Source organism: Pyrus communis, chromosome 6 (genome assembly GCF_963583255.1).
Source record: "Pyrus communis chromosome 6, drPyrComm1.1, whole genome shotgun sequence".
Classification (NCBI taxonomy): Eukaryota; Viridiplantae; Streptophyta; class Magnoliopsida; order Rosales; family Rosaceae; genus Pyrus; species Pyrus communis.
Window position 1 is genome coordinate 24,187,457 of NC_084808.1, and position 27,239 is coordinate 24,214,695.

Sequence of the window (27,239 nt, forward strand, 5' to 3'; positions counted from 1 at the left end):
GTGATTTTAGTGATTCAGTATTTCAGTGTTCCTTTCTACTTTTAACGACAAGCTGTTTTCAAAGGGTTTGGTGGTCCGAAAAGGAGCCATTCACAATTTGTTGGAATATCCACTTGTTGGGTGCCTTCGTGAAGTGGCTCCATCCCAGTTGATTTGAACCGTTGGATTATCGCATAATTTTGCAATTAACGTCTCTGTGATGTTGAACATCTTCTTGTATTAATCAAATTGAATATTGCACTTGTACCTATTTTTCAACTTGTCATATAAACTAAAATTTTAGGTAATTTATTATACAAGCTTTCCAAAATCATCAATTTGTCATCTCACCCTAATTCCGTTAAGTTTTTCATTCAAAATAAGTCATGTGTCTCTCACGTAACTTGTGTTTAGAGTTATTTCTTTCATTTTAACACCCCACTTCTTTCTATTAAGTTGCTTTGGATTAAAACAATTCTAGGGTGTTCATAGCATGTCATGAAATCAAATTTTATATGGGCTCTGTAATATAAGAAATGAGTTGAGGTTTGGTGCTAGAAATGGAAATGGAGATGCATATACGCTGTTCAAACACAACGATCTGCATGAACACTCTCGAACCCAAAATTTAAGAGTTTTACTAAAGAAAAGTAAAGACCTTGTAAAAAAATCTTAAATGACATAAATAACCTTGAACACAAGTCATGTGCCTCGCACATGACTTACTTTGGATAAAAAAACTTAATGGAGTTAGGATGAGATGACAAATTAATGATTTCAGAAAGTTTGTATGACAAATTGCTAAAAAATTTAGTTTATATGACAAATTCAAAAATATGTACAAGTTCATATGACATTTTAAAACTTTTCCCTTTTGCAATTTGTTGGAATATTCATTAACATGGTTTAAATCTTTACGCAAAGTTTAATCAAATTGAATATCGTTTAATTATTTATGTACAAAGAATGTAAAACAGGTCTGGTAGCACTTCATATTCTCATGATTAACCGTGCGACCATTTTGCTTGATACAAATATGATTGTCAATTTCATTGAAGGCCGTTAGTCATTTAGGTGATCCTTAAATATGGGTTATGAAAATGTACCCTTTCGGTTATACGCCAACTAAAAACTTGATGGATAATGAAGTGCATGTATTTTGAGGACGCATGTATGCACGGTTTCGACTATGAACATTCTCAATAATAAATGATCATGTTGCCATGAATAATCGATTATTATAGCAAACAGTTCCAAATAATCTTAGTCCGAAAATAAAGTATCAATATGTTGTCGTTACTAGCGATATTATAATAATAGTTACTTTAGACCTTTCTCCTGTTTTTATATGAATAGAAAAAGAGTCACATGTGATCTAATGAGCTTGTTGTAGCTACCTGTGGCAAGCCAGTTTCAATGGAATTGATGGGTCGGAAAATGAACCATCTGCAAATTAGATCAGAGACCCTTTTGTTAGCTGCTTGAGTGTGTGAAATCCATCCCAATTCACCCACAGTGACAGGTCTTTGCATGCCTTTCCCACCATTATGTCTTTCACATCCACCATAACCTTCCTTCCACAGTGGATCTGGTTATTGTACTCCCCACCCTGACCACAACATGCTCTTATCCGCTCGAATCCTGCAACGTTTTTTACATTCACATTAACAAACTCGATATAAACTGTTGGAAGGTTTCTTACTTTCCAACGCGCAAAATCAGATGTGTATGTTTAAAATTTAAGCTTACCATGCTTCTTGGGATGGCTAATGAGGGAGTACTTGCCTGAGTAGACATCAACGTATGTGACTGCAGCCAATGGAAGTTCTTTTCTTGATTGGACAATAGCTTCTTTTAATCCAAGGTTGAAAAACTGAGCAACTTCCTTGTGAGGTGTGGCACATCCGGCCTTGTCCACCTGTCCGGCTAAGATAGGTGGGCGGGACAATACGTACCGGAGGCAACCTACGGGACCTGTATTGTGTATCCAAAAGTATCTACTCCTAGACCGTATTTATTCTATATATAGCAAGTACGTCACAAACAAGTTAAATTGGAAAATTAGGTAAAACACATAGATTATTTTGCTATTTAACCCTTAATAAAATGTAGCAATGATCACACTAAGTACCTTGACAGTGTTTTTGAACTGATTTAGTACATCAGGAACATATGCTTTGACTTGGGTAGTAGACATGTTGAAGAATAACCCGGCAATTAAATTGTTATGACCAATATCAAATGCGTATAAAGCACGAGAGACCAGATCTTCTGGTTTAGGCATTAGTTGTTCAAATACTCCACACCTACATTGAAGTTTATAGATGACATGTCGAAAATCATATTATACTGTTGAAGTATTAGTGATATTAACTCACCACATTCGGATTTTAAAAGAGTACTGTTAGCTGCACTAGAGAAAACTATACGCGTATAAGTAGTATTACGAACCTTGACTACGAACGATTTGGGATCTTGAAGGAAAAATGTAGAACTCGTTGTATTGAACGTCCAAGGAGATCGGACTAATCCCACTCTGACGAAGAGTTGTGTTGGGAGGTCTTATGGTCGAAGACAACGTTGCAAAGTTGGCTCCATGAGTGAAGTTGCTGCCCATTGAATCCAGATACGCGCTAAGAAATGGAAATCCGAGGCTTTTAGCTGAAAACAATGCATTCCATCGAGCCATAATTATTAGATAATTTTTCTCGAGCAATTATTTAGAAGTGTTACTAGTCTACTTGTTATAATATAAATCGTTTTCAATCATATGGGCACGAAAATAAAAAATGTGACAAGAAATTAAAAAAGTCGATGAACTGTATATTAGTGGATGTTAAAGTTTCGGTAATAACTACCAGTCTACCATATTTCACAAACTGTATGGATGGGAAGATGGCAAATGGAGTGTTACCTATGAAATCAATTACCAGGCGGACATCGCAATAACGACTGGCCAAGCAAAAAGAAAGATTAAAAACAAAAAATTCTGCTGACATTAAGTATTTTAATGAGCTTGCTGATGATGCTTTCGATGGCAAGCAAATTTCGATGGAAGTGGTGGATCTGAAAGCGAACCATCTACCATCTGATCAAAGACTCTTTTGTTAGCCGCTTGAGTGAAATGCACACCATCCCAATTCACCCAAAGTGATGGTCTTGACATGCCTTTCCCACCAAAATATCTGCTTGTTGAAATTGTACTGCCCACCATGACCACAGCACGCTCTTACAGGTTGCTTGAATCCTGCGACATTTTGTACCACATGCTTGTCAGCAAACTGTTGAAGAGTATAAAACATCACATCCTAGTGAAGCTGTTGGACTGTTTCATTGAAATCTTGACACAAACTTGGTGACATTAATATTCACCCCATAGAGGAAGTGATTTCAATCTTGTAAGGGCATACCATGCTTTTTTGGTTGGCTAATGAGGGAGTACTTGGCCGAGTAAACATCAACATATGTGATTGCAGCTAATGGTAGTTATCTTCTTAACTGAACCACAACTTGCTTCAATCCGCGGTTGAAAAATCGAGCAAGTTCGTTGTAAGGCATGACACAACCAGGCTCGTCCAGCTACGCGGCTGCGATTGGTACGTGGTCCAATACATATGGAAGGCGACCAATTGAACCTGTATTGTGTATCCAAAAGTATCTACCTCCTTGATCATATATATACTGCGTGTAGAAAACACACATCACAACCAAATTAGCCAACAAATGTTGTTATTAGTCAGAGTTTGTATTGCTAATTACCTTAACAATGATGTTGAACTGATTTAGCACGTCAGGAACATATGCCTTGCCTTGGGTAGTGGACATGTTCAAGAATAAACCGGCTGTTAAATCATTCTGCCAATATCAAATGTGTATAAAGCACGAGAGAAATCGTCTGCTTTCGGCATTAGCTGCTCAAAACTCCACCTGCATTGCATTAATGCAAGTTTTTTCAACTAATAAAACATGTAGATGTCCGTAGAAACACTTCTTGGTTCCTTACGTGTAAATTATAGTTTGCCACACATGCCAAAAGCAAACATAACTCATTTTAATACAAAAAGAAAACGTATATGTACACATGTCAAATTCTGACCTCGACTACGAGCGGTTTGGGACCTTGGTTGAAACTCGTAGAATTCGTTGTGCTGAACGTCCAAGGAGACGGGACTATACCAGCTCTGGATGGTTGAGCCCGCCGTGGCAAAGTTGGCTCCGTGTGTGAAGTTGCTTCCCACGTAATCAAGATATGCGCTAAGAACGGTAATGCGAGCCTGTCAGCTGCAGTAACGGCTGGCAGCCGGCAGGGCGGTGGAAGTAGGACTCTCCGTGGGGCAAACGCACCTGACCGAAAACTGCAGACAAGCCGCCGGTGTCAGAGTTTGAGTCGCCGAAGTTGAATATGGCCGGATATTTGCATGGAGATGACGAGGCTGCCAAAATAGCAGTCACAAGTAGTAGTTTTTAGAAATGTGATTGCACTCTTAGAGACAAAAAAACGTTAAAAAAGGATACTAAGAAGAAAAAGAAAAAGAAAAGGTAAGCACTTTCTTTCAGAAATCGGCTTATGGCTTTTGGAACAGAATTTGTATCTGTTGAGTTTCCCTTGAACTCTTTAGGCTCAATTTATCAGTCTTGACAGGAAGCGCTCTGGCTCTTTTCACGAGGGATAGGTTGCTTTTATCTTATGGCCATTTTACTCCGTATAAATTAATAAAACCTAGCCAAACAAGCATTCGGACTTCATGGCCCAATGGATAAGGCGCTGGTCTACGAAACCAGAGATTCTGGGTTCGATCCCCAGTGAAGTCGTCCTTTGTTTCAAATTTTAGTTGAATTTTTTTTTTCCTCTTCCCTCTTTCAGGTAGTCAGATATGTTCAGTTAAATAAAAAAAAATTATAATCACGTTAATACAACGATATTTTGGGTTGATTTTAAAAAAGTTAATCTTTAAAGATAGCCTAAAAAATAAACGATCATCAATCTGAAAGAAATGAATAGCTACATTTAGAGTTGATTATACGCACTAGACCAAAAAAAAGGTGTCATTACGTCAAATTTGAATAAGTAACTTTCAATCAAGGACAGATTCATTTTGGTTTTTCTTTTTCTGTTGGTGTGTGATACAACCGCAACTGGGATACTTGAAAGTTGAATCAAGTGTTGAGTATTGTGACATGCTTAAGCGATTGAAACCGGATGATCAGAGAATGCGCGGTCCATAATTCGGTTGGCTATCCACTGGTTTGCAGCATCAGAATAGTGCCCTCCATCCCAGTTAATGTGCTGAGAAGGATTGCTACAAGAAGCTCCAGCTGCAGTGCCTTTAACAATAGCTTTCACCCCACAATGGACAGGGAAATCACCGTAGCTTCCACAGCATTGAGTTAAGGACTCGTAAAACCTGCGAATTCCACACAAGGGAGAAAAAGAGTTTAGGGATTTGGTTAGGCCAAGGAAATGGAGTAGTGAAACACTAGCTAAAGGCATGAAGTGGAAGTTTTGATCGGATGTGTTCATTAGAAAGAATCGATTTAATACACTTCTTATGTACCCCACGGTGTAGAACTTCGTCAGTGGATGTAAGGTTTTTCCTATCCCGAATAATGTTAACTTACCATACTTCTCCGCCTTCACTTGTAAGCGCGTATTTTTCTGCATAGATATTGACGAGTAAGAACTGCTTCTGAAAGTTGGGCTCTCAGTTCAAGCACTCTCTCCTTGAGCTGCACGTTAAATTCTTGAACCGCCTCATTGTAAGGCTTCAAGCAATCGTTTTTGATCCAGGTCACCGGTTTCTGGCAGCTTATACGCAAGAGTTGAAGGCAAGCACCCGAGCGGACCTGTGTTGTGACTTGTGAATCCAAAAAACTCTTGCCCCTTGTTGGTAGAGTTGCTGCACATATAAAACAATCTGCAATCTGTTTATAGAGCCATCGGGGATTTTAGGCATTTCATGTGACACCTAGGTTGGAAAATAATCTGGAGATATTGTTTCTGACTTCGTGTTATTAAGGTTGTTACCTCAGTTGATTTAGTAATTATGAAACTTGTTACCTCAGTTGTCAAGGCTAACTGCGCTGCTATGGTGGAGACGGATGCCAGCACTTGGCGATAGTAATAAACCTCGCACGGTCCATAAGAACCTTGTACTTAATGAAATCGACAGAATAGCCCTTATAGATTTGTAGGTCAACGGGCAGGCAGGAAGCAGAATGTGAGAGCAAAAAATTATGAAAAAAAAAATTGTGTTGTGATATCATCACAAACATAATTGGATTTCATTCGTTTGGTGTCCACATCGGTCTTTTTATTTTTATTCAAGAAGAAAACAAAGTTGGATCCTTAATTTAAAAACACTCTCATCTCAATGATTAAGTACAAAACTAAATCTGTGCCAAACTTATAGCACAAGTTATCTGCTTGAAGTTGAATCAGAACTGCGGAGGACTGTGACACGCTTCAGTGATTGATACTGGAGGGTCGGAGAATGAGCCGTCCATAATTTGGTTGGCTATCCATTCATTTGCAGCATCGGAATAGTGCACCCCATCCCAGCTAATGTACTTCGAAGGATTGCTACAGAGAGCCTCAACTTCAGTGCCATTAACAATAGCTTTCATCCCACAATGGACGACATGGTGATCACCGTAACTTCCACAGCATTGAACTAGAGGACTAGAAAAACCTGAAATTTCCAGACGCCAGGGAATAGGGTTTTGGATATGCGAAAGAAATGAAGTATAGAAAACTAGCTTGACGAATGAAGCGAAAAAACTTACCGTACTTCTCTGCCTCATTGATAAGCTTGTATTTTGCTGTGTAAATATCGACATAAGTGAGAACTGCATCAGAAAGTTGGGTCCTTAAGTTAAGCACTCTTTCCTTGAGCTTCCGGTTAAATTCTTGAGCCACCTCATTGTGAGGTTTCAAGCAACCGTTTTGGTCCAGGTTGCCGGGTTCTGGCAGTTTATATGCAAGACTTGCAGGCAAGCAGCCAAGGGGACCTGTGTTGTGAATCCAAAAAACTCTTGCTCCTTGTTGGTACAGTTGCTGCAAAACTACCAATATCATTATTTTGTTTAAGATTTTAATCTCTTTAAGAACATTTACGAGTTCATGTACACTCTGTTGACAACTAAATTTACACAGTTTTTCCATTTCATGTGACAAATACGTTAAAATGTAGCTGTCTTCATGGTTAACAATTTTCCACTCAAAAAAATCACAGGGTACGCCCAAAAGGCTAGTCATCCGAGTCCACAAGACTTCAAAATGAAAATGGATAGCTCCTTATGAAACTTATTACCTCTATTGTGGAAGCAAACTGTGCAGTGATATTGGAAAGGGATGCAAGCACTTCATCCAGAGTCTTCAATCTTAATCCTGCATGAAGATCGTTTTGTCCAATGTCTAATGTGTACAAGGCCCTGGAGAAGTCGCTTGGTCTTGGGAGGCTGGCCCTGACCTTTGAGCTTTTACCTGAAAACCAATGCCGTAACTGAGTGTAACATAATCAAGCTTATGATTCAAGTTATTTTCTCTACAACTCGATAAGACAATAGACTTCCTCAGCAACAATATATCCCAACCTTCAGCAAAACCCTCATTCGCACGTGCTTTCAACTGCTCAAATTGGGCAAGCTGCACGTTAAGAGAGATGGGGCTATATCTCGCTTCAAACATCTTGCCATCTAATGGCTGAATGGTAGATCCTCCGGTCGCAAAACTTGCTCCATGATAAAAATTAGTTCCAACAGCATCCAGATAAGCACTCACAAATGGAAACCCCAACTTTTGAGCTGCAAGATTGCCATATGCAGTTTCTAATTGTCTTAAACATAATGCATGATACATTACAACACAGTTGATGCACTAACCAATAAAATCGATCATGAGACGCCCGTCTGAAAACCTGCCTGAAGGTTTACCAAAGAATGTATTGCCATAGGGGGCAGGAAGTCGAAAAAATGTGGCCGATAAACCACCCGTGTCGGAGTTAGAATCGCCAAAGTTAAACATTGCTGGGAATTGGCAACCATTACTTGATATGTTTTGTGGTGCAAGGCCTAAGAAAACCGAAAGGGCACCAACTAAAACCACTCCTACTGCCACTGCCTCCACACTCTTCTTAACTCCCCAAGGGCCTCTCCACCACCTATTGATACTACCAAAACTTGCACGGTCCATATGAATCACCTCCTACTGCTTTATCTCACACCCTTTTCACCAAACAAGAGATAGTGATGTCAACCACACAATCCATTAAGTCATTCCACACTCATTGAAATCAATTAACGGACTCAAAGGCATTGTTCGGGACTGCTTTTAAAATGATTATAAACGTTTTCAGACAATTAAAAGCGCTTTTGACACTAAAAATAAAGGGCTCGTTTGGTAGTAGTTTTAGAATGGTTAAAAGCGCTTTTGTTGATAATATTTTTGTGACAAATCCTAAGTAAAAATGCAAGTAAATTCTGAAAAAGCACTTGAGTGCTTCCTACAAGAACTGCATAACTGATGCTTTTGGAATCCAAAAATATTTTTCTCAAAAACGCTTTCAGTTACTTTAAAAACGCTTCTAAACAAGCCCAAAAGCGTTTCTAGGTTATGAAAGAACATTTCTTTAGTGTTTTTATCTAGTGGCCCTTGAATTTTCAATAAGAATTTCGACATGTTACCAATAAAATCACTTTTAGCAAAAGCATTTATGACACAAGGGAAAAAGATGAGGGTGAAACTTTCACCTTGAACAATAGGCGATGGAGCTAGCTAGATGGTTGTGTTCTTCTGCATGGATTGCGCTTCTCTCTGTGGCTCATTTGTTGAAGAAAAGAAACTGATTTGGGGCTCCATAGGATCGGTGGAGGAGACCTTGCAAATTTAGGTCAACGGGCAGCAGGTACCAGAACGTGAAATGTAGACATTAAAATATTAAAACAAATGCGTAATGATACCATCAATTCATCAACATCTTCATCATCTGAATTGGGAATATTGCTGGTGAAAGATCCAACGATTCAGACTGCGCCGCATCAGTTTCTTCTCACCGAGTTTATTAAACTTGCAATTATATAAAATTTAGAATTTATAAATTGGCATGCACCAATTCTTTTATTTAAATTCACAAACATAGAATTTTAAAATTTCCGCATGGAAAAAAAACCTTGGAATTTGGAAACTTCACACCCCAAGTTTAAATACCATGTAAATATGTGTTATTTCCCAATTTATAAGATTTAGAGCTTAAAAATAACAAATTATGCATTCAATTTCATTATTCTTTTAGGTTAACCAAATAAGAAAATTTATAAATTCTAAAAAATAAATCGCGTTATTTCAATTTGTGTCATTTTAAAATTCTTTAATAATTTTAAATTTCTTCATTTAAACATAGAATGATGCGTAATAGGCTAGAGACACAGCTACCTACCATGACATCCTTGTATAGGCAACCCACAAAACTTGGCATTAACTGTGGCCCATAAGCTAAATACAGAAAACAAGTTTAAACACACATCAATGAGAAACGTAAGATGGAATTTGAATCGACGGCTTACCCAACGTTTGATATTTCAATCATTTTGAATTTTCAACCGTCGAATAAAATGAATTGAAAAAGATCAAAAGGTCAAAATTAACAATGATTATCTTTATGTACTACATTCCGTACAAAAATTGAGAAATTTGAGTTACGGGACTTTCTTGCACATAATATGGCACCCAGCAACAAGGTCATGCAAAATAGAACGAACCAAATTATGAGTATATTACCCTGACGATCGTCACAAAAAATAGACTAGTGAGTCCCGTAGTGTTCAGTAAAATTGGATCCTAAGAACAATACAGGCTCCTTCACATAAAAAAACAGACAAAAAAGAAAGCGGAAAACTGCAATTTTACATAGTTTCGAGATGAAAGAACAGATCATCACCGCAAGTGTTTTCCCAGTGCCGGTAATCAATAATGCTTGCTCCATTTTTCCCAGAGCAAAATGAAGAAAACAAAAAGAGTGGGGCAAAATGTTATTTGGTTCTGGTTGTCGGAAGCGCTTAGGCAGTTCAACGAATCCATTGAAACGGCGCAGTAGTTCACCATCTTTCTCTTGACCTTGCCCTGCCAAATAAACAACAACCAAACATCACATGCATTTTGAGGCATTCATAACCAATCTTTAGCTCCGAGAGTAAATATATCCTTCAACTTCTCCAAAATTCTTAAAGCTTCTAGCGAAATTTTTTTGACTATTACATATCTTTTGTTCTAAAAGGGATGTGCTGATTGGTTTTTTACAACTGCACACAATTAACCGACCCAAAATGTTCTTTCGTAAAGCATAACATATCAAGTTTCTTTCGTAAACAGGTTAACTTCCTCCCTAAGACTGTAAAAAGGAAAGCACAGAAGCACTTTATTCTCACCTGTCCATGTCTCTGTTCCCCAGAAATCCTCCTCTCTCCCTGCCACCATGGAATGACCTTCTGTCATCAAAAGGCCTTGCCCACGGATCTCCTTTGCCTTGCGAGGGAGGCCCATCAACATATTCCATGCTTCTAGAATCTTCAAATGACCCGGAATAAGAAGGCGTCCTCTCAAAAAAGCTACCACCCCTGCCTGCTGCAGACCCAGGCCTACCTGCTCCAGACCCAGGCCTACCAGCCCCAGACCCAGGCCTATCCATGGCCTTCTGCCCAAAGCGAACTTTGTCATCCAAATTTCGGATCAATGTCTCCAATTCCCTTTCCTTCTGAAGTACTATATCACGTAGACTTGGCTGGTCACCGCCAGACTCTCGCACAGTTTCACTATTCACTTTATCCGTAGATTCTTTCTCGAGTTCCTTCTTTAGATGATCTATTTCTTCCTTCAAAATCTTTTCCTCCTCTGTTTCAGGTCTGCAACAAAAGGCTTAAGAGATCAATTCCACAAGACAACCACAGGTTACATACAAACACGACAAGAAAACTGAAAAATATATAGTTTGCCAAATGCTTATGAGACGAACTACTATAGTTTATTGATAAGGTTTCATCTTCCTACAGCATTTTACAAAGCTAAATTACTTCCTAGTGGAAAAGGTAATCCAGTGAACAATATATATGACCAATTAAAAAGCAAATTCTAATCATTTTGGCATGTGGGTGCAATCAAATTTGATTATAAAAAATTTTATTATCTTGTGATTAGATCAGACTCATTCAGCAAAGAAGAAGACACCAGGCTGTATCAGCATAACATCCAGACAACTCCCAATTACCACATTACAAAAACACAAGAAGTCAAAAGACATGGTCTTCCGCATTGTCTCTAATTGCATAGTTGTCTGCAATGAATATTACTTCATCGGGGAGGGGAAGAAAACAGTTTGTGTAAACTTTTTTCTCCCCCGCACCACAAACAGACAACAATAGGACAAGAATGTGCCCCAAGAGGAGGTACTAACCCAAACATAATCTAATCGTTTCAACTATATACTAGTCTACTTATTTCGATACAAACTTTTCCAACCGAAACATAAACTCAATACACGTAACCCAAATGATACTAACCCATCTAGCTTCTTTGCATGGAATCAACTCGCCACTACCATGCATATTCAAACCATACAATCAACCCAACTCACTTGGGCAACTCTTAATAGCAAAAAAAAAAAAAAAAAAAAAAAAAATACATAACAATCAACCCACCATTACCATGCATTTCAAACCATTACTTAGCTGAATGCACTACCTACAAAATTGACATAAAAAAAAGTCGAAACCAACCTGTCAATACCCTGATGCTCCAGCTCGAGATCAATCTTCCGCCAATCCTTACCCCGCTCCTCCAGCAAAACCTCCCTTGGCTTGGCATCACCAAAGGGGTTTACTTTCGGCCGCGGCTTCACTGCATTATCACTCCCATGCAGCCCGGGCCCTTCAGACCGGCTTGACTGAGCACTCGAAGGCCTGCTTGAGTGGGCACTCGTCGGCCTACTCGTCTTCTTGGCTTCAATTTCCGATTCCAGCTTCTTCCAATCCATCCCTTTCTCAGCCAAAATCTCCTCCCTAGGTCGAGCTGCTCCGAATGGGTTTGGCTTATTGGTCTTCACAACCTGCAATGGCTCATTCTCGCCCTTCGGAGGATCCAACACCAATTTGGGTCGCTCTCTCTCAACTCTGTCGACCTCATGTCCGCCTCTAGCCCAGCGATCCGGCTCTGCACCCGAATCACGAAATCCAGACCCAAACGTGGATGACCTAGAAGGAGCAGGCTTCTTCCCAACAGTCCAGTTATCAACCTCGTCTGCCCTAGACCAAGCTGGGGCGCCCATCATACCACCATCACCACCACCCCCAGCACCACCACTACCGAGCGAGCTATACCGGCTCTGCCTACTCGAATCCGCAGAAGGAAGAGATTTTTTAGTCATTGCCCAATTGTCAACCTCGTCCGCCCTTGACGGCTGATCGAAATCAGAAACCCTAGAAGGCGGGCCCCTCCGGTCGTCGTCGAATCCACCGTAGGATCTTCTTCCACCGCCACCCCATGACCCGTCTCCGCCCTCTCTGTCCCCGTCCCGACCCGGATTTGGACCTGAGCGACCATAGGAGGAAAACCCGCCACCTAGGCGACCGTACTGCATATCTTCGGCAGAGCGCTCCTTGGGGCCGGTAGGGAGGCGCATCATCTCGTCGGGAGTGAGACCGACCCGATTAGAGGCCGGGGTGCCGGAAGAGTTGTGGAAGTCGGAGAGGCTCATCTTCTTCTTCTTCGGCTTGGCGCTGGAGGCTTCCTTTAGGCTGGGGAAGCTCTGAGCCGCGAGCTCCTCAGCATCGGCTCGCTCAGTCTCGGCGGCCCAGGCCCCGACACCTCCCCAGGGTTTGGCCATCGTCGACGGCTTGCGAGATCTGAAAACGCAGTTCGAAATGAAAGGGAGAAAGGAACCAGAAAATTTCAAAAAAAATGGGAAGAGACGAAGGCGAAATTAATATATAAGTTGGTTTTATTTAAAAAAAATGAAATTAAAAAGAAAATAGAAAGTGGGGCTCCGTTAATGGAGCCGGAGCTCCGAGAACGTGTGAAGTAGAGGGAAAGGCAACAGTTGGCGCGTGCAATAGTGGGCGCGTGAGCGTTTGTGTGTGTGTTGGATGATGATGTACAGTTGTACCGAGCCAGAAACACAAGCGAGACATACAACTCACCAGCTAATCAGCTACGTGGCGTTTTCTTAGGGCGGTCTGGTTGTGAAAGTGGGGCCGCGAGGTCGAACTGGAACCGTTGGTTTTGCGGCCCCCGAGTGAGTAGTGGGGCTCATTCAAGTTTGAATAGCTGCTCATTATCGTAAATTGGATGCTGATTATATATCAAATTATGTGTTACATATTATTTTATTTAATTTTAATTTTTTAAATTTAGAAAAAAATATCTTTAATATGAAATTAACTAAAATTAAGTAAAAAAACACTTGACATATAATAAAGTGTATAATGTTCATACATCGTAATTATAATGATCAAGAAAAATACTTTACTTCTTGTTTTTGTGGTGTGGGTATGTGGTCCGCTGCATTTTGACTTCTTGGTAGTTAACAGTTGTGATGCTCTTTTTTATTGGACCTGGCTTTTTTGACCTCCCACTTCACATATACTCATATTTTCTCTTATTTGTGCGATTACGGTTAAACCATGTTAACATTTTATATTACTATTACTTTTTGTTTTATTATCTCTATAAAAAAATCAATATAAAATGTTGACATGACTTAACCGTAACCGTACAAAATAGGAAGGGATAGGAATGTATAGGAAATGGGAGGGTAGAGAAGTCGGATCCCTTTATATTGGGTTTTTTTCTTTTTGCAAAAAACAAACTAATGTTAAAGGAATTAAATATTAAATTTGTAAATTACGTAGGGTCTCTTAAATAAAAAATAAGCAAATTAATTAATAATTAAGTAATAATTTAATTATTAACAATTACATTATATAGTTTTAAAATATAATTTAAATAGTTAGTATTCACAGTATAACCATTAAAAAAATAACCTCTATTATCGAAAATTCAATGAGAGTTTTTCAATTTTTTTTTTTTATACTTTTAATTTATAGGTTTGGCCCGTTTGAGCAATCTACCATGTGAAAGCACATTGCATTTTGTTTGTGAATAATCTCTTTGTTCTCACTTAATGGTTATAATTAAGCCACATCAACATTTTGTGTTAATTTTTTTTTGTAAACAAAAAGACGAAAAGTGAAAAAGAATAGGATGGAAGGGAAGTGAATTTGTAGGAGAGAGAATCCTATTTCGTATTTTTTTATTTATCTAAAACATAAGTCATCTCGGGTTCGAAACCCACTACTGGTGTGGTAGCCAGACTTGTGATCATAGGAAGGCTAAAATGCCTTTATAAGTCTTATCGGTCCTCGAAAATGATGAATAACCATGGTTTGCTACCAATTATCCCCCTTGAAAAAAATGCACATAAGTCAGTAATAATATTAATATTAATGAAGGAAAAATAATAATTTTTAGTAAATTTATCGTTTTTGCAAATTGAATCTGATTGCTTTAAAAGTGGGAGCGTGGGAGTGGAAAGCTTTCTTGTTGTGGAGGTAAAGGGGAATCAATAAATATAGGCGAGGACAAACATCCCAGCGCCACTAAATTTTGGAATAAATGGAACGTACCCATGTTCAACTTTATCAAATGCTCCCTCTAAAGCTATATGATAGGAGGAGGCAAAGGTTGTGCTGAAACTCTACTTTTTGTAACCAAAACTAAAAGCTTTGTACTTTCTAATTGGATGCGCTCTCTCTACATCCTCAAACTCATCACATGATTGGTTAAAAATTCAGTTTTGTTGAAAATTGTGTTGAAATATTCCACATCAACAAGAGATAGAGAAGAAAAATAGTTTAAATACTTTAATTTCACACTAACTAATACGAGGTTTTTTGTGATAAAACATCACGTCTGTTAGATTGTACATGTAGTAATTAACGTGCTGAGAACCATATAGTGTTATTGGAAATGAATTTTTTGCTCGTCTCTCTGATAATTTGACAACATGTTGTACACATCTATCCTCGAGGCACAACTCAAGGATAGTTGCAGATAAACCTTCGGTTTTCAGCTTAGAGTATTGAGAGTAGTCATTCATCAATGTTTAGTTAGTGTAATGACTATAATTGCAGCAAAGTTTACCGTTTTAATCATGGTTCATGAAAAGTTCATATCATTTAGATCCTAAATGCCACCACATATAAATAGATACGTGTGTTTTGCATGAAAAAGGACTATCCTCAAATTAACTTCCTCTCCTCCGGTGAGAGTTTTTCTCACTATTGTGTGAGTGTTCTTTCGTTTCATAGATTAGCGTCGCCATAAGTCCCAATTTTGTCTAGGGTCGATGGCAGTCCCGTTGCCTGCCCTTCTTGTCCTCCTTATCCTTTTTCTCTCCTTGTCCGTGCTCCCATTCCTTTGAGCACTTTAACCCAAGCCTCAATGTCCCCTTTCTCCTCCATCCTTTTCCCTCCATCAATTGCATCCTTTGGTTCCATCCTCGCCCTTTTCCCAAACCTCCGTGTTGTCCTTTTTCCTCACTAATTTTCCCTTCATTAATTTCATGTTTTGGCTACATCATCTCTCGAATCATACTTAAGTCCTTTCGGGTATTGTCGGTGTTCCCGGCGTTTTGCCGCGGATCTATGAGAAGGTGTGGAGAGCTTTAACTTGGGTGGTCACACCACCACCTTTGTTGGCCCTTGTTGGTCCTTCCCAGTCTTCACTTCTGTCGGTGATGTTGCTCGTGGGATCTCTCTTCCTGCGTGCTTCCTTTGTTTTATGGCGGAGGTCGCTGTGGTGGTCCTTGGAGGATGATGCGGCTGCTTTTCTTTTTCACTTTTGAGTTTCTTGCTAACTTGGTCTATGGTGCTCCTGGGGCGGCGATTGTGTGTTTGTTGTGGGCTCAACCTTTGGGTTGGGTTTTTTTTTGCTTTGAGGTCCATCTTTTAGTCTAAATTCAGATCCTCATTGGATTCTCTTTGTGAGGATTCTAGGAATCTGTAAATCATATCCGTGAATGCTCTATCGTACGGTTAGAAATTATTTTAAATATTTTTATTTAAAATTAAACACAAACAATATCTGACAAAAACTGACCACACAATATACGATAAACAGACATGATTTACGGATCCCCAGATCCTCACAAAAAAAATCCAGAGAGGATCCCATTGGTTTTAATCTTGCGCCTTGTTTGAATTTGGGTTTTTGTTTATAAAAGTTTGTTTTGTTGGTAATGAATTATTTTCATTGCTTCTTTTTTGGAAACAACAAACATTATTCCACTTAACACCTTCCAACTTCACATATATTCCCCTATTTTTCAAAAGAGAAGTGTTTTGGCACTAAAAAAATTTCATTCTACACTCCTCACAAGTGTATTTTTCTTTCTAAATATAGAAAATTTGGAGTGTAGAATGAGAAATTTGGAATACCAATAACAATTCCCTTTCAAAAAACCCTACTTCCCCACATCAGCAACTCCGCGCCCATATTCTAATACTACACAATAAATTTGTTTCGACACACCATATTTTACTAACACACGCTTCAAATTCAGCTAACTTAATTCACAAGTTATCAAAATTATTGAAGGACTTGTATCTCAATTACTTTGCATCTAAAGTCTCGAATTCAATTATCCTCTCACCAAGTCGATTTACCCTTTCGCGCCAATATCGCTTATCAAAAACGAAATAGTGATGGCTTAACCATTGACCTCGTCAAGGAAAGAATTAGGATTAGCACCCCGCATCCCCTGCTCTCGCTCCGCCACCAAAGCCTGAGTCTTCCTCTGCATCGCCAGCAGCACGTTGTGCCACGTGTTCACTCTTGAATTGACCTTCCCGTACACCCCCACATTCACGTCGTGCAAATCCCGCGCCTCCACCGCCAGAACCTCACGCGCCTCCGCGCCGTCCAGCAACCACATCAGGCACGAGCAGAACCCCTTCGCGATCTCCGAGTCGCTGTCCGCCCGGAACCTCATCCTTCCCACCTCGTCCATCTCTGCCTCCACCCACACCTGCGTCGAGCACCCCTGGACCCGGTTCTCCGGCTCCCGCGCACAATCACTGTGCGGCGGGAGCCTCACCGCGTAGTGTAGTAGCCGCTTCACGCGGTCAATTGGCTCCGACAGAGACTTGAATTCCAAAACGAGGCGTTTCAGCTTGTCGGCCACCCTCTCCGTGGGCTCCGACGGCCGAGCCTGTGTCGCCGTCAGAGCCAACGCGTTCGGGATTCGAATTCCTCGACTGGGGATGCATTTGATGGACAAGAAATTTATGTTATTGTTTTGGGTGTCGAGTTTCAATTTGGCGGGTACAGGGTTGTGGAATTGGCGATTTGACGATGACTCGGCGGCGGCGGAGCGGGCGGAGGAGACATGAGGGAGTGTTGTTGTTGTAAATGCGGTGGAGTTCATGTTTGGAAGGAGAGAAAGTGATGGAAAGTGGGAAACTGGAAGTTATGGAGAGCAAGAAAATTGGAGATACTTCAAGTGCAGTGCGTCTTCCCTCGTTGTCTGCCGCGAAGTTTCAATGAGAGTGAAAAATGACGATATTTATAAAGGAGGGATTGGTTCAATAGGTCGCCACGAGGGAGAGTCGATACGAGCCGCCAAACATTACCAAATTGAAGTCCTAACGTCTCTTGGACTTTATATTTTTGGGATTAAATTGATTTTTGATAGAGTAATAGTGTTTTTGATTTAAGTAGTTAGTTGTTAAGAGAAAATAATCAGTGAAAGTTAAACTTGTGCTGGAACGCATATACATAATCGAACGTCATTTGCGAGAAATATATTTATATTTTTTACGGGTATATAGAAAACAATTAATACTAATTACATGATACTTCATTTCATCTCAGTGTTGTAATGTGATTTGATGATCGAAATTGTCCAAGTGCTAGATTATTTCTTTAGTAAGTTTGTGTAGTTAGAGTTCACTCTCAGTCACCCTAAGACAGGAAACAAAATATATTGTAGATGCCATCAGGGGCGATGGAAATAGGGATCCAAGTGGAATGTATACATGTGAAGATCTTTTGAAGACTTCTGAATGTTTGGTAAGGTTTTTTTTTGTGCCTACTAAATGTTTGATGTAATACATGTTAGGGCATATCTCAACAATTTGTGTCAACATTACTCAACAAATTCTCTCTATATTATTTATCAGATTGCTTCACCATATGTTGATAATTATTGACATGTACGCAACATGTTTTAACTGATAACAACAAGCCCACCAAATGTTAAACGAAATGCTGCAGTGAATAAACTAAATTCTTTTGCGCGCTTTATGCTTTGTTTCTATTTAAAAAAAAAATATATATATATATATATATTCTATATATACTAAATCTCAGCGGATTGGCACTGTTCATTAACAGTGCCGTTCCGGTTTCGTCCCTCAGTTTCTTCATGGTTTTTCGGCTTTAGTGGGATTGTGCAGTAAATTTTCCATTTTGCCCTTCATGATACGTGCTGCGCGTGCGTAGATATCGGCTTATCTAGGGAAGATGCTGGAAGCATCTTTCATTTCTCTCTTTCCTCTTCTTTTCGTCTCTCTGCTTTTCCGTCTCTCTTTGTGTTTGTCTGTGTTTCTGTGTGTATCTCGCTATTTTCCTCGCGATCCGATCGTTTAGAAGGGTGGTTGGACTGTTTTTTTCCTGCTGTTCTCTGCGGAGGAATCGCAACGGTTTGGCTGCTTTGGTTGGTAAGAAAAATTTTCAATTGGTTGTTGTAAAATTCGATTCTTGCTAAGTGTTCTCTTTATTTTTTTTTTTGCTGATTTGCATGTGGATCTTTTGTCTGATTTCGTTTTTGGCTGCCGCAAACCTATATCTTCCAATTTTAGGGTTTTGTTGTGGGAGTTTGCAAACGCTTTCTGGATCAGGTATATAACTTATCTTTAGGTGTTTTTTTTTTAATAATTTTTGCGTTTTAACTAAAATTGAAAGATTGCCGACGAATGGATATGGCTACGGTTATATAATTTATCTTTAACCTTTTTTTCATATTTTTTGTGTTTTAATTAAAATTTAAAAATTGTTGAGGAAGGATATGGCTGCGGTTTAAGGTTTAGACTAATTAATTTTATTGTTGTTCAGGTTTTTTTTGGGGAAATTTTTGGGTTTGGTTGTTCTGATTATCTGTGGTTTGATTTTTGTTCGGAATTTAAAAGAAGAAAAATGGCCATGATTAACTTTTGGGTTTTCTTTGTCTGTTCTGCATTTTAAAGTTTGAATTATGGATTTTTTTTGTATGTCAATCCTTAAATGATCACTGTATGGATTTTTTTTGTGTTTCGGCATATGCCCTTATTGGAATTTTGTGATTTGAGAATTGTAGAAGTTAGTAGCAATTCAAAACCCGTTAAATGGGATGAGAATTAGAGTGATTTGAAATCGGCGAGCAAGTATATACTAAAGCTCAGCGGATTAACAGTGCCAATCCGGTTTTGCTCCTGATCTAACGCATGGTTTTCAGCCCTTTAAAAGATGCTACATGAATTGGCGATTTTGCCCCTTGGTAGAGTGAGTCTACATACGGGAAAGTGCTCGAACCCTCTCTCATTTTCTTCCGTTGCTTTTTGCTTTCGCCTGCTCTATGTTTCTCTGCTTTTTTCCATGTTTGATCTTCGTGTTTCCTTGCTTCTCTGTTCGTGTTGATCGTCTGATGTCTGAAGAGGTGGGTTTTCTGGCTGATTGCGGTGTTTTAGGTGGTTTGTCTATTTTATTCTTTTTCTCTTTTCTTTGATTAGGAAGAAAATTTGTAGATCGATTGGTGTAAAATTAAAATCTTTGCGTTTTTTTATTAGTTCTTTCCTTTTTTTTTCGTGTTTTTAGCATCGTTGTTTAATTTGATCGCATTTTTTGTTTCAAGAAATACTGATTTATCGATTTTAGGGTTTCTCTGTCCAATCTTGGAAACCCTTTTCGATTAAGGTGTGTGGGTTTTTTTACGTGGACTGTTTTCTGCTTTTTTCCGACATTTGTGTCTGGTTGTTCCATCTAATTGCATTTTTTGTTTTGGAAAATTTTGGTCTTTTAGGTTAGGGTTTTCCTGTACATCGATTGGTTGGTTGATGTAATATTGAAGTTTTTTCGTATTGCATTGACTGTTTCGTTGATTTTTTACTGTATTCAATGCCGTTGTCTAATGTGATTCGGTTTTTTCTTGCAGGAAATATTGGTGTTTGAAGAAATTAAGGCTTAGCAAAGTGTGACTACCTATGCTTCAATTAATGTTGAAGTTTTGAGCTCAATTAGATTAAAGTGCATAGAACATCCATAGAAGTGGTAAAAGTTCTTCCCTCAATCAGCTTAATAGTAGTTAACATGTATGCTTACTTTTCAATTATTAAGAAACTGTACCTTCCAGTTGTATGAATCTCTAATGCATCAACATCATTTCTTCTGAGAAGTTCGGAGGTCGCATAAGCATCTCTTATGTACGAGCACACTCTGCTATTATGAATTGGAGTGGTTCTTATTGTCTTTAAGTGATTCTTATCACAACAATTAGGGAAGAAATCCCTTTCTTTTAAATTGGATTATCCCAACCTGCATAAAATTGAGAGTCATGTTGATAAAATCTTTATCTTTATTATGCTGTTATTAAAAGTAGCCTTGAAATATTTTAAATTCGTTTTATATTTATTTGAGAAGTAATTATTTCTTTGTTTGCAATCATCTGCAGATTAATTTTGGTTGAAAAAAAAAAAAAAATCTTTGCTGCATCTCAGTTCCTATTGTAATTTTAACTGCCAAGTTAGCTTTCAGCTGTCAAGTTTACAGACAATTGATTGTGTTTGTAAGTGCTTTTCACTTTGTTAATATTGTGTTCAAGATTATATTTCTTCCTTTTGTTTGACAATTGTCTGATTGTAGTTAATACTGTGGCTCTAAATTGTATATCGAATCATTCTTTTCAAATATTTCTTTACTTAAGTTATAATGTTGAGCTACTTTATGTTATAATTTTATAACTAGATAGTACATTATCATAAAAATAGAATGTTTTGTTTTTTTTTTTTTTTATCAATGTTATCTATGCAGTATAGTCTTTTTGTTTTTTTTTTCCTTTACTCTGTATATTACCTTTTTATCTGAGAAGTTACTTTTAATTTTAGCTTATACATTTTAAACCCATCGGTTCCACGTTGTGTTAATCATGATTCTTGGAACCATAGATAGTTTTTATTTTTGTAGTTAACTGTGTTATCGTTTTTAGTAAAATTGTGAATATCATAGATAAATTATATGTAAAATGCTTTTTTATAGTCATATACTGTGTTATTAAAAAAGTTAGATGTTTGCAAAAACTGTCAATATCACGGAGTGATATTACAATTTTCTATTGTGATAACAATTTTTGTTTTAGTTAACATATACATTTCTTTGAACAGGTGTATTTGTTAATTTTGTGTCACCCATTGTTTAAAAAAGTTTTAGGGCTCCTATTTACTCACGATATATTTGATAATCTAGCCATCAATTTATATAATTTATGTATTAGTAAAAATCAATTGGTTTTTTTATTTTTTGTAATTTGTTTTTCATTGAGAATAAACATTGTTAATACTGTTGATCTTTGCAGTTTCCACTCAGCGTGGATAAGACAAGTAAGAAGTGATACTCCCATTGAAAACTTTCTGCAAAATAAATTTTGCTATGTGGTTACATGTTGCATTGATGCATAGTTTCACAACTGAACTATAAGAAGTAAGAATGTAGTTATCTTATTACTTTGTTAATTTTTAAATTTTTTTAAGTTCTATTTATTATTTGTTTTATATTTTGTTTCTTGCCATTTGTTGCTGAACTAAATTCTATTGTCCATTGTAATAATTGTTTGTTGTTTGCCTTTTTGAACAGATTGGCTATCGTATTTTCTAAAATTTCAATTGTTAAAGGTGAGCAATTTTAAATTTTAAATTATTTAGTTTTAAACTTTACTTTTTTTAATCTTCTTTTTTTTTTTTTATAACTTTTTTTTTTTCCAGTCGCATTTTAAAATTTGGGTGATCTATTCTTTTTAATCATTATAGTATATATTTGTTTAATCTTCACATTATGTGTTTGTTGATACTTCTTTTTTTCATTTTTTGTCTTTTTTTGCAGCGTGGTTTGCACTAATTTGTTTTCAAATTTGTATTACAATTTGATTCTATCATGTCAAAAAGACTTGCAAATGCTTTAACAATTAATGATACAGAACACGAGAAAGAGTTTGTCAATAATCAATCCTATGTTTTATCTGAATATGACAGACAATTTAAAAGAGTGTGTAGAATAAGTTGTATACAAAACTATGTCGATGTTTTCTTATCTAAGAGTAGTCCAATTATTCAGGAAAACTCAGCCGTTGACTACCAAGATGGTACTAGCACATCTTCTGTTCAACAAGATGTTGAAAACATAAGTTCTTCCAATATCAATGAATCACATTGCATGACTGTTGTTGAAAAAAATGTTCTCTTAAGAGATAAAAAGGGAAAAAAGGTTGTCAATGTATTAGACCAATCTACAAAAAATACTCAACAAACCCTTGATGATCAGAATAATAATCTTATGAACAAGGGTCAAACATTTTTTCAAAAGAATAGAAAAGGTTAGTTCTTAATTTATGCATCTATTAATTTGATATATCATGAATTTCAATTTTCTAATTGCCTAAATAATATTATGCTCATTTTGTTTTGTTTTTGTATCTTTTTTTGTAGGAGTTGTTACGGAATATGCGGACTTAGGAGATAAAAGTTATAAGTGTGTTCATTGTGGTGCTTATTTTTGGCTAAAAGAGTCTCTTAAACCAAAGTGTAAAAACGATCTACCTGTTTTCACTCTTTGTTGCCAACAAGGAAAAATTAAGTTTCCAAATCCAAAACCAGCACCACCATTTTTAGATTACTTACTTGATCCAACTAAAGGGCAAAAAAATTTATCATTTCGACAAAATATTAGAACTTATAACTCAATGTTTGCATTCACTTCAATGGGAGCCAAAGTTGATAACTCAATTAACAATGGATCAAGCCCTTATATTTTCAAAATCAGTGGTCAAGTTTGTCATTTAATGGGATCTCTTTTGCCTGTTGATAATGAGTCTCCAAAATTTGCTCAACTGTATGTCTATGATACATATAATGAGGTGGAAAATCGACTTAAAGTTTTTAATTCCAATGGAAACAATCAAGGCCTAGATCCAACAATTGTAGAAGGGTTAATCAAAATGTTTGATACATCAAATGAATTGGTTAAACTTTTTCGAATGGCAAGAGATAAATTTGAAAACGATGGTCTTTCTTCATTAAAAATGACTTTGCTAGGCAGGCAATTAAATGATAGCAAACAATATGAGCAACCTACAACTGATGAAATAGGTGGTTTGATAGTTGGAGATATAGGATTGTATGATTCTAATCGAGATATTATTATAGAGTCTAAAAGTCATGAATTAAAACGTGTAACAAAGTTGAATCCTAAATTTATGTCTCTGCAATATCCAATTCTTTTTCCATATGGTGAAGATGGTTATAGACCAGATTTAAAATGGAATGAAAATTATAGAGGTAAAAAAACTAAAAGACAAAGAATACCAATGAGAGCTTTCATTGCTTATCAAATTCAAGAGCGAGAACCACCATTAAGTACATTGTTAAGAGGAGGAAGACTTTTTCAACAATATTTGGTCGATTCTTTTGCAACACTTGAAGAAGATAGATTAGATTATATTAGACAAAATCAAAAAAATTTGAGAAGTGAAGTTTATAAAGGGATATATGATGCATTCTCAAAAGGTGATACTAATGCAAATAATTTGGGACAAAAAATTGTATTACCTGCTTCATATACTGGAAGTCCTAGATATGTGATAAATAATTATCAAGATGCTATGGCTATTTGTAGAGAATACGGACATCCTGATTTGTTTATAACATTTACATGTAATGTTAAATGGCCAGAAATCACAAGAGAGTTTGAGAATAAGCCAGGATTCAAACCTGAAGATAGACCTGATATAATTTCTAGAATCTTCAAAATGAAGCTTGATCATATGATTGATTTCATCAAGTCCGGGAAGCCTTTTGGAGAAATTCAAGCAAGTAAGTTACTAAAACTCATTCTAGCACTTATTTCAAGCTTTTTAGTTTTCTTATTTATTATAAAATTCACTTTTATTCTTTTCTTTGTTTTCATTTTTTCCTCATGAACAGATGTTTGCACAGTTGAGTTTCAAAAAAGAGGTTTACCTCATTCTCATATGTTAATATGGTTGAAACCAAATGTGAAATGTTTTTGCGCATCAGATATAGACTCAATTATTTCTGCTGAATTACCTGATAAAAATTTGCATCCACAACTTTATGAAACTGTTAATCAGTTTATGATTCATGGTCCATGTGGTTGTATTAATCCAAAATCACCTTGCATGCGAGAAAATAAATGTTCTAAAAACTTTCCTAAGCCATATAAAAGCGAAACAATTTTTGACACAAATGGTTTTGCTGTTTATAAACGTCGTGAAGATGAAGAAAAATTTGTGATTAAAAACGGCATAAAAGTTGATAATAGATTTGTTGTTCCTTACAATCCAGAGTTATTACTAAAATATAATGCACATATAAATGTTGAATCCTGTTGTCAATCAATGCTTATAAAATATTTATTCAAATATATAAATAAAGGTTCAGATAGAGCACGTTTAGTTTTTCAAGAAAATTTGAATGATGAGATTTTAGCATACCTCAATTGTAGATATATATCACCTTATGAGGCTGTTTGGAGACTATTTCAATATTTCATACATCATAGAGAGCCTTCTGTAGAGCGATTACCAGTTCATTTACCATTAGAACAAAATGTTGTTTTTACAGCTGATCAATCACTACAGTCAATCATTAATCAAAAAGCTTTTGAAAACACAATGTTAACAAGTTGGTTTGAATTGAACAAAAATTTTCCTAACGCGCGTGAACTAACTTATGCACAAATTCCCACAAAATTTTTGTATGATGTAAAGAAAAAAACTTGGAAGCCAAGAAAATATAAAGCATCAATTGGCAGAATAGCATATGTACATCCTGCATCTGGCGAATTATATTATTTGAGAATGCTTTTGAATTTAAAAAAAGGCGCCATTAGTTTTGAGGATTTAAAAACAATTAATGGTGTTGTACATTCTTCCTACCATTCTGCATGCAAATCATTAGGGCTATTAGGTGATGATAAAGAATGGATTGAGGCTTTATCAAGTGCTGCACATATTGCATCGTCTGCTCAATTGAGACAATTGTTTGTCACAATAATTTTATTTTGTGATGTAGCAAATCCTCAAAATCTTTTTGATAGTCATTGGCAAAACATGTATGATGACATTTTATATAAATTGCGAAAAACTTTTGCAATTCCAGATATGATTGTGCCAGAACATGAATTAAAAAATTCAGTGCTATTTGAATTAGAATTACTTTTTAATAATGCATCTACCTCTTTGAAAAAATATCATCTTCCCATGCCTAATGCAGAAAAAATGTTAGAAATTCAAAATAGGCTTTTGAGAGAAGAATTAAATTATGATTGTGAAGAACTTTATAAGAAACATGCACTTTTGAAATCACAGCTTAACCAAGGTCAAAAACATGTTTATGATTGTGTTTTAAATGCTGTGAATGCAAAAAAAGGAGGTCTATTCTTTGTTTATGGTCATGGAGGCACTGGAAAAACATTTTTATGGGATACAATTACAAGTAAGCTTAGATCAGACGGTAAAATTGTTCTAGCTGTTGCATCATCAGGAATAGCATCATTATTATTACCAGGTGGTAGAACAGCCCATTCTAGATTTAAAATCCCTTTGATTATTACTGATTCTTCAATTTGTTCAATAAAGAAAAAAACTCATCTTGCAGGATTAATTGAAAAAACAGATTTAATTATATGGGATGAAGCACCTATGAATCATAAATATTGTTTTGAAGCATTGGATAAATCATTTTCAGATATTTTGTCAAGTTCACAAGCTTTCGATAAAAATGTTCCATTTGGTGGAAAAACTCTTTTATTGGGTGGTGATTTTCGACAAATATTGCCTGTTATTCCTGAAGGAACTAAAGAGGATATAATAAATGCTTCATTGAATAGTTCTTATTTATGGCCATATTTTAAAATTTTTCATTTGAAAGAAAATATGAGATTGTCAAAAAATGGATTGAGTATTGAAGAAAAAAATAAAATTAGTTCTTTTGCAAATTGGATTCTACAAATTGGTGATGGACAAATTAATGACGCAAACAATGTGAATAATTCAATTGATAGGGATTCATCTTTGATTCAAATACCACAAGATTTGATAATTGATTGTTCTACAAATGCTATCCATTCAATTTTTTCTGCAACATACCCGAGTTTTGAAACTTTTTTTGACAATTTTGCTTATTTAAGGGAAAGAGCTATTATAACACCTCGAAATACAACTGTTACAGATGTGAATAATTATATAATTAATTTATTACCTGGACAACAACAAACATTTTTGAGTTATGATTCTTTATGTTCTTCAAATGCAAATGTTGAAAATCTTGAAATAATGTACCCCACAGAATTTTTAAACAAGCTTGAATTCAATGGTTTACCTGCACATAATTTGGTATTAAAAATAGGAATGCCTATTATGCTACTACGAAACTTAAATCAGTCTTCAGGTTTGTGTAATGGAACTAGATTAGTTGTTACTCAATTATTTGATAGAATTATTGAAGCTAAAATTCTTACTGGTACTAATATTGGTCATAAAGTTTTTATACCAAGAATCACTCTTACAGCTACAGAAAATAAGTGGCCCTTCATCTTCAAAAGACGTCAATTTCCAATTAGAGCATGTTATGCAATGACAATCAATAAAAGTCAAGGACAATCTCTTAAACAAGTTGGTTTATATCTTCCAGAACCTGTTTTTACACATGGCCAATTATATGTAGCATTATCAAGAGTGACATCAAGAGAAGGTTTAAAAATTTTAATAGAAAATGTAGAGAGTAGTGTTAAAAACTGTACTTTGAATATTGTTTTTAAAGATGTGTTACAAAATTTACAAGAAAATTAACCCAGTTCAGAGACTCTGCATCTCTCACTTTCTCATCTCTCAAATCACTTCTCTCTCTTCCATCTCTCCCAATGTCTTCGTCTCTCGGCTTTCTTGCTCAAT

The 27,239-nt window shown here is 36.6% G+C and overlaps 3 protein-coding genes, 1 long non-coding RNA gene, 1 other non-coding gene and 2 pseudogenes across 5 annotated transcripts; 2 read left to right on the forward strand and 5 right to left on the reverse strand.

Annotated features, from left to right (window-relative positions):
* Positions 1-1,432: 1,432 nt before the first annotated feature.
* Positions 1,433-2,668, reverse strand: LOC137736279 (GDSL esterase/lipase At3g26430-like; annotated as a pseudogene).
* A 318-nt stretch (positions 2,669-2,986) lies between these two features.
* On the reverse strand, positions 2,987-4,434 carry LOC137736280 (GDSL esterase/lipase At3g26430-like; annotated as a pseudogene).
* A 284-nt stretch (positions 4,435-4,718) lies between these two features.
* Positions 4,719-4,791, forward strand: TRNAR-ACG (transfer RNA arginine (anticodon ACG)). Its single transcript has one exon. It is a non-coding gene; the product is annotated as a tRNA-Arg (tRNA).
* A 1,426-nt stretch (positions 4,792-6,217) lies between these two features.
* On the reverse strand, positions 6,218-8,199 carry LOC137737854 (GDSL esterase/lipase At5g14450-like). Its single transcript, XM_068477421.1, has 5 exons — positions 7,861-8,199; positions 7,573-7,782; positions 7,290-7,462; positions 6,763-7,033; positions 6,218-6,668 (listed from the first exon to the last, which is right to left on the reverse strand). Exons 1-5 carry the CDS (start codon positions 8,168-8,170, stop codon positions 6,415-6,417), a joined length of 1,218 nt encoding a protein of 405 aa, XP_068333522.1. The 5' UTR covers positions 8,171-8,199; the 3' UTR covers positions 6,218-6,414.
* Positions 8,200-9,731: 1,532 nt separating this feature from the next.
* Positions 9,732-12,943, reverse strand: LOC137737087 (eukaryotic translation initiation factor 4B2-like). The gene is made up of 3 exons (XM_068476449.1): positions 11,746-12,943; positions 10,402-10,875; positions 9,732-10,096 (listed from the first exon to the last, which is right to left on the reverse strand). Exons 1-3 carry the CDS (start codon positions 12,849-12,851, stop codon positions 10,072-10,074), a joined length of 1,605 nt encoding a protein of 534 aa, XP_068332550.1. The 5' UTR covers positions 12,852-12,943; the 3' UTR covers positions 9,732-10,071.
* Positions 12,944-16,589: 3,646 nt separating this feature from the next.
* On the reverse strand, positions 16,590-17,713 carry LOC137736539 (sufE-like protein 2, chloroplastic). The gene has a single exon (XM_068475792.1). The coding sequence runs from the start codon at positions 17,448-17,450 to the stop codon at positions 16,734-16,736; it is 717 nt and encodes a 238-aa protein (XP_068331893.1). The 5' UTR covers positions 17,451-17,713; the 3' UTR covers positions 16,590-16,733.
* A 4,021-nt stretch (positions 17,714-21,734) lies between these two features.
* On the forward strand, positions 21,735-24,195 carry LOC137738227 (uncharacterized). Its single transcript, XR_011068874.1, has 3 exons — positions 21,735-21,754; positions 21,908-21,945; positions 23,998-24,195. It is a non-coding gene; the product is annotated as an uncharacterized lncRNA (long non-coding RNA).
* Positions 24,196-27,239: the final 3,044 nt, after the last annotated feature.

What these genes read in the sequence shown, in the direction of transcription:
- LOC137737854 (XM_068477421.1), bottom strand. Translation starts at nt 8,170, where the DNA reads ATGGACCGTGCAAGTTTTGGTAGTATCAATAGGTGGTGGAGAGGCCCT. An exon ending in TCTCATGATCGATTTTATTG is followed by an intron (nt 7,783 to 7,860) that starts GTTAGTGCATCA and finishes GCAATCTTGCAG; the next exon opens with CTCAAAAGTTGGGGTTTCCA. An exon ending in AGTTTGCTTCCACAATAGAG is followed by an intron (nt 7,034 to 7,289) that starts GTAATAAGTTTC and finishes GTAGTTTTGCAG; the next exon opens with CAACTGTACCAACAAGGAGC.
- LOC137737087 (XM_068476449.1), bottom strand. Translation starts at nt 12,851, where the DNA reads ATGGCCAAACCCTGGGGAGGTGTCGGGGCCTGGGCCGCCGAGACTGAG. An exon ending in GAGCATCAGGGTATTGACAG is followed by an intron (nt 10,876 to 11,745) that starts GTTGGTTTCGAC and finishes CTTTTGTTGCAG; the next exon opens with ACCTGAAACAGAGGAGGAAA. An exon ending in GGGAACAGAGACATGGACAG is followed by an intron (nt 10,097 to 10,401) that starts GTGAGAATAAAG and finishes TTTATTTGGCAG; the next exon opens with GGCAAGGTCAAGAGAAAGAT.
- LOC137736539 (XM_068475792.1), bottom strand. Translation starts at nt 17,450, where the DNA reads ATGAACTCCACCGCATTTACAACAACAACACTCCCTCATGTCTCCTCC.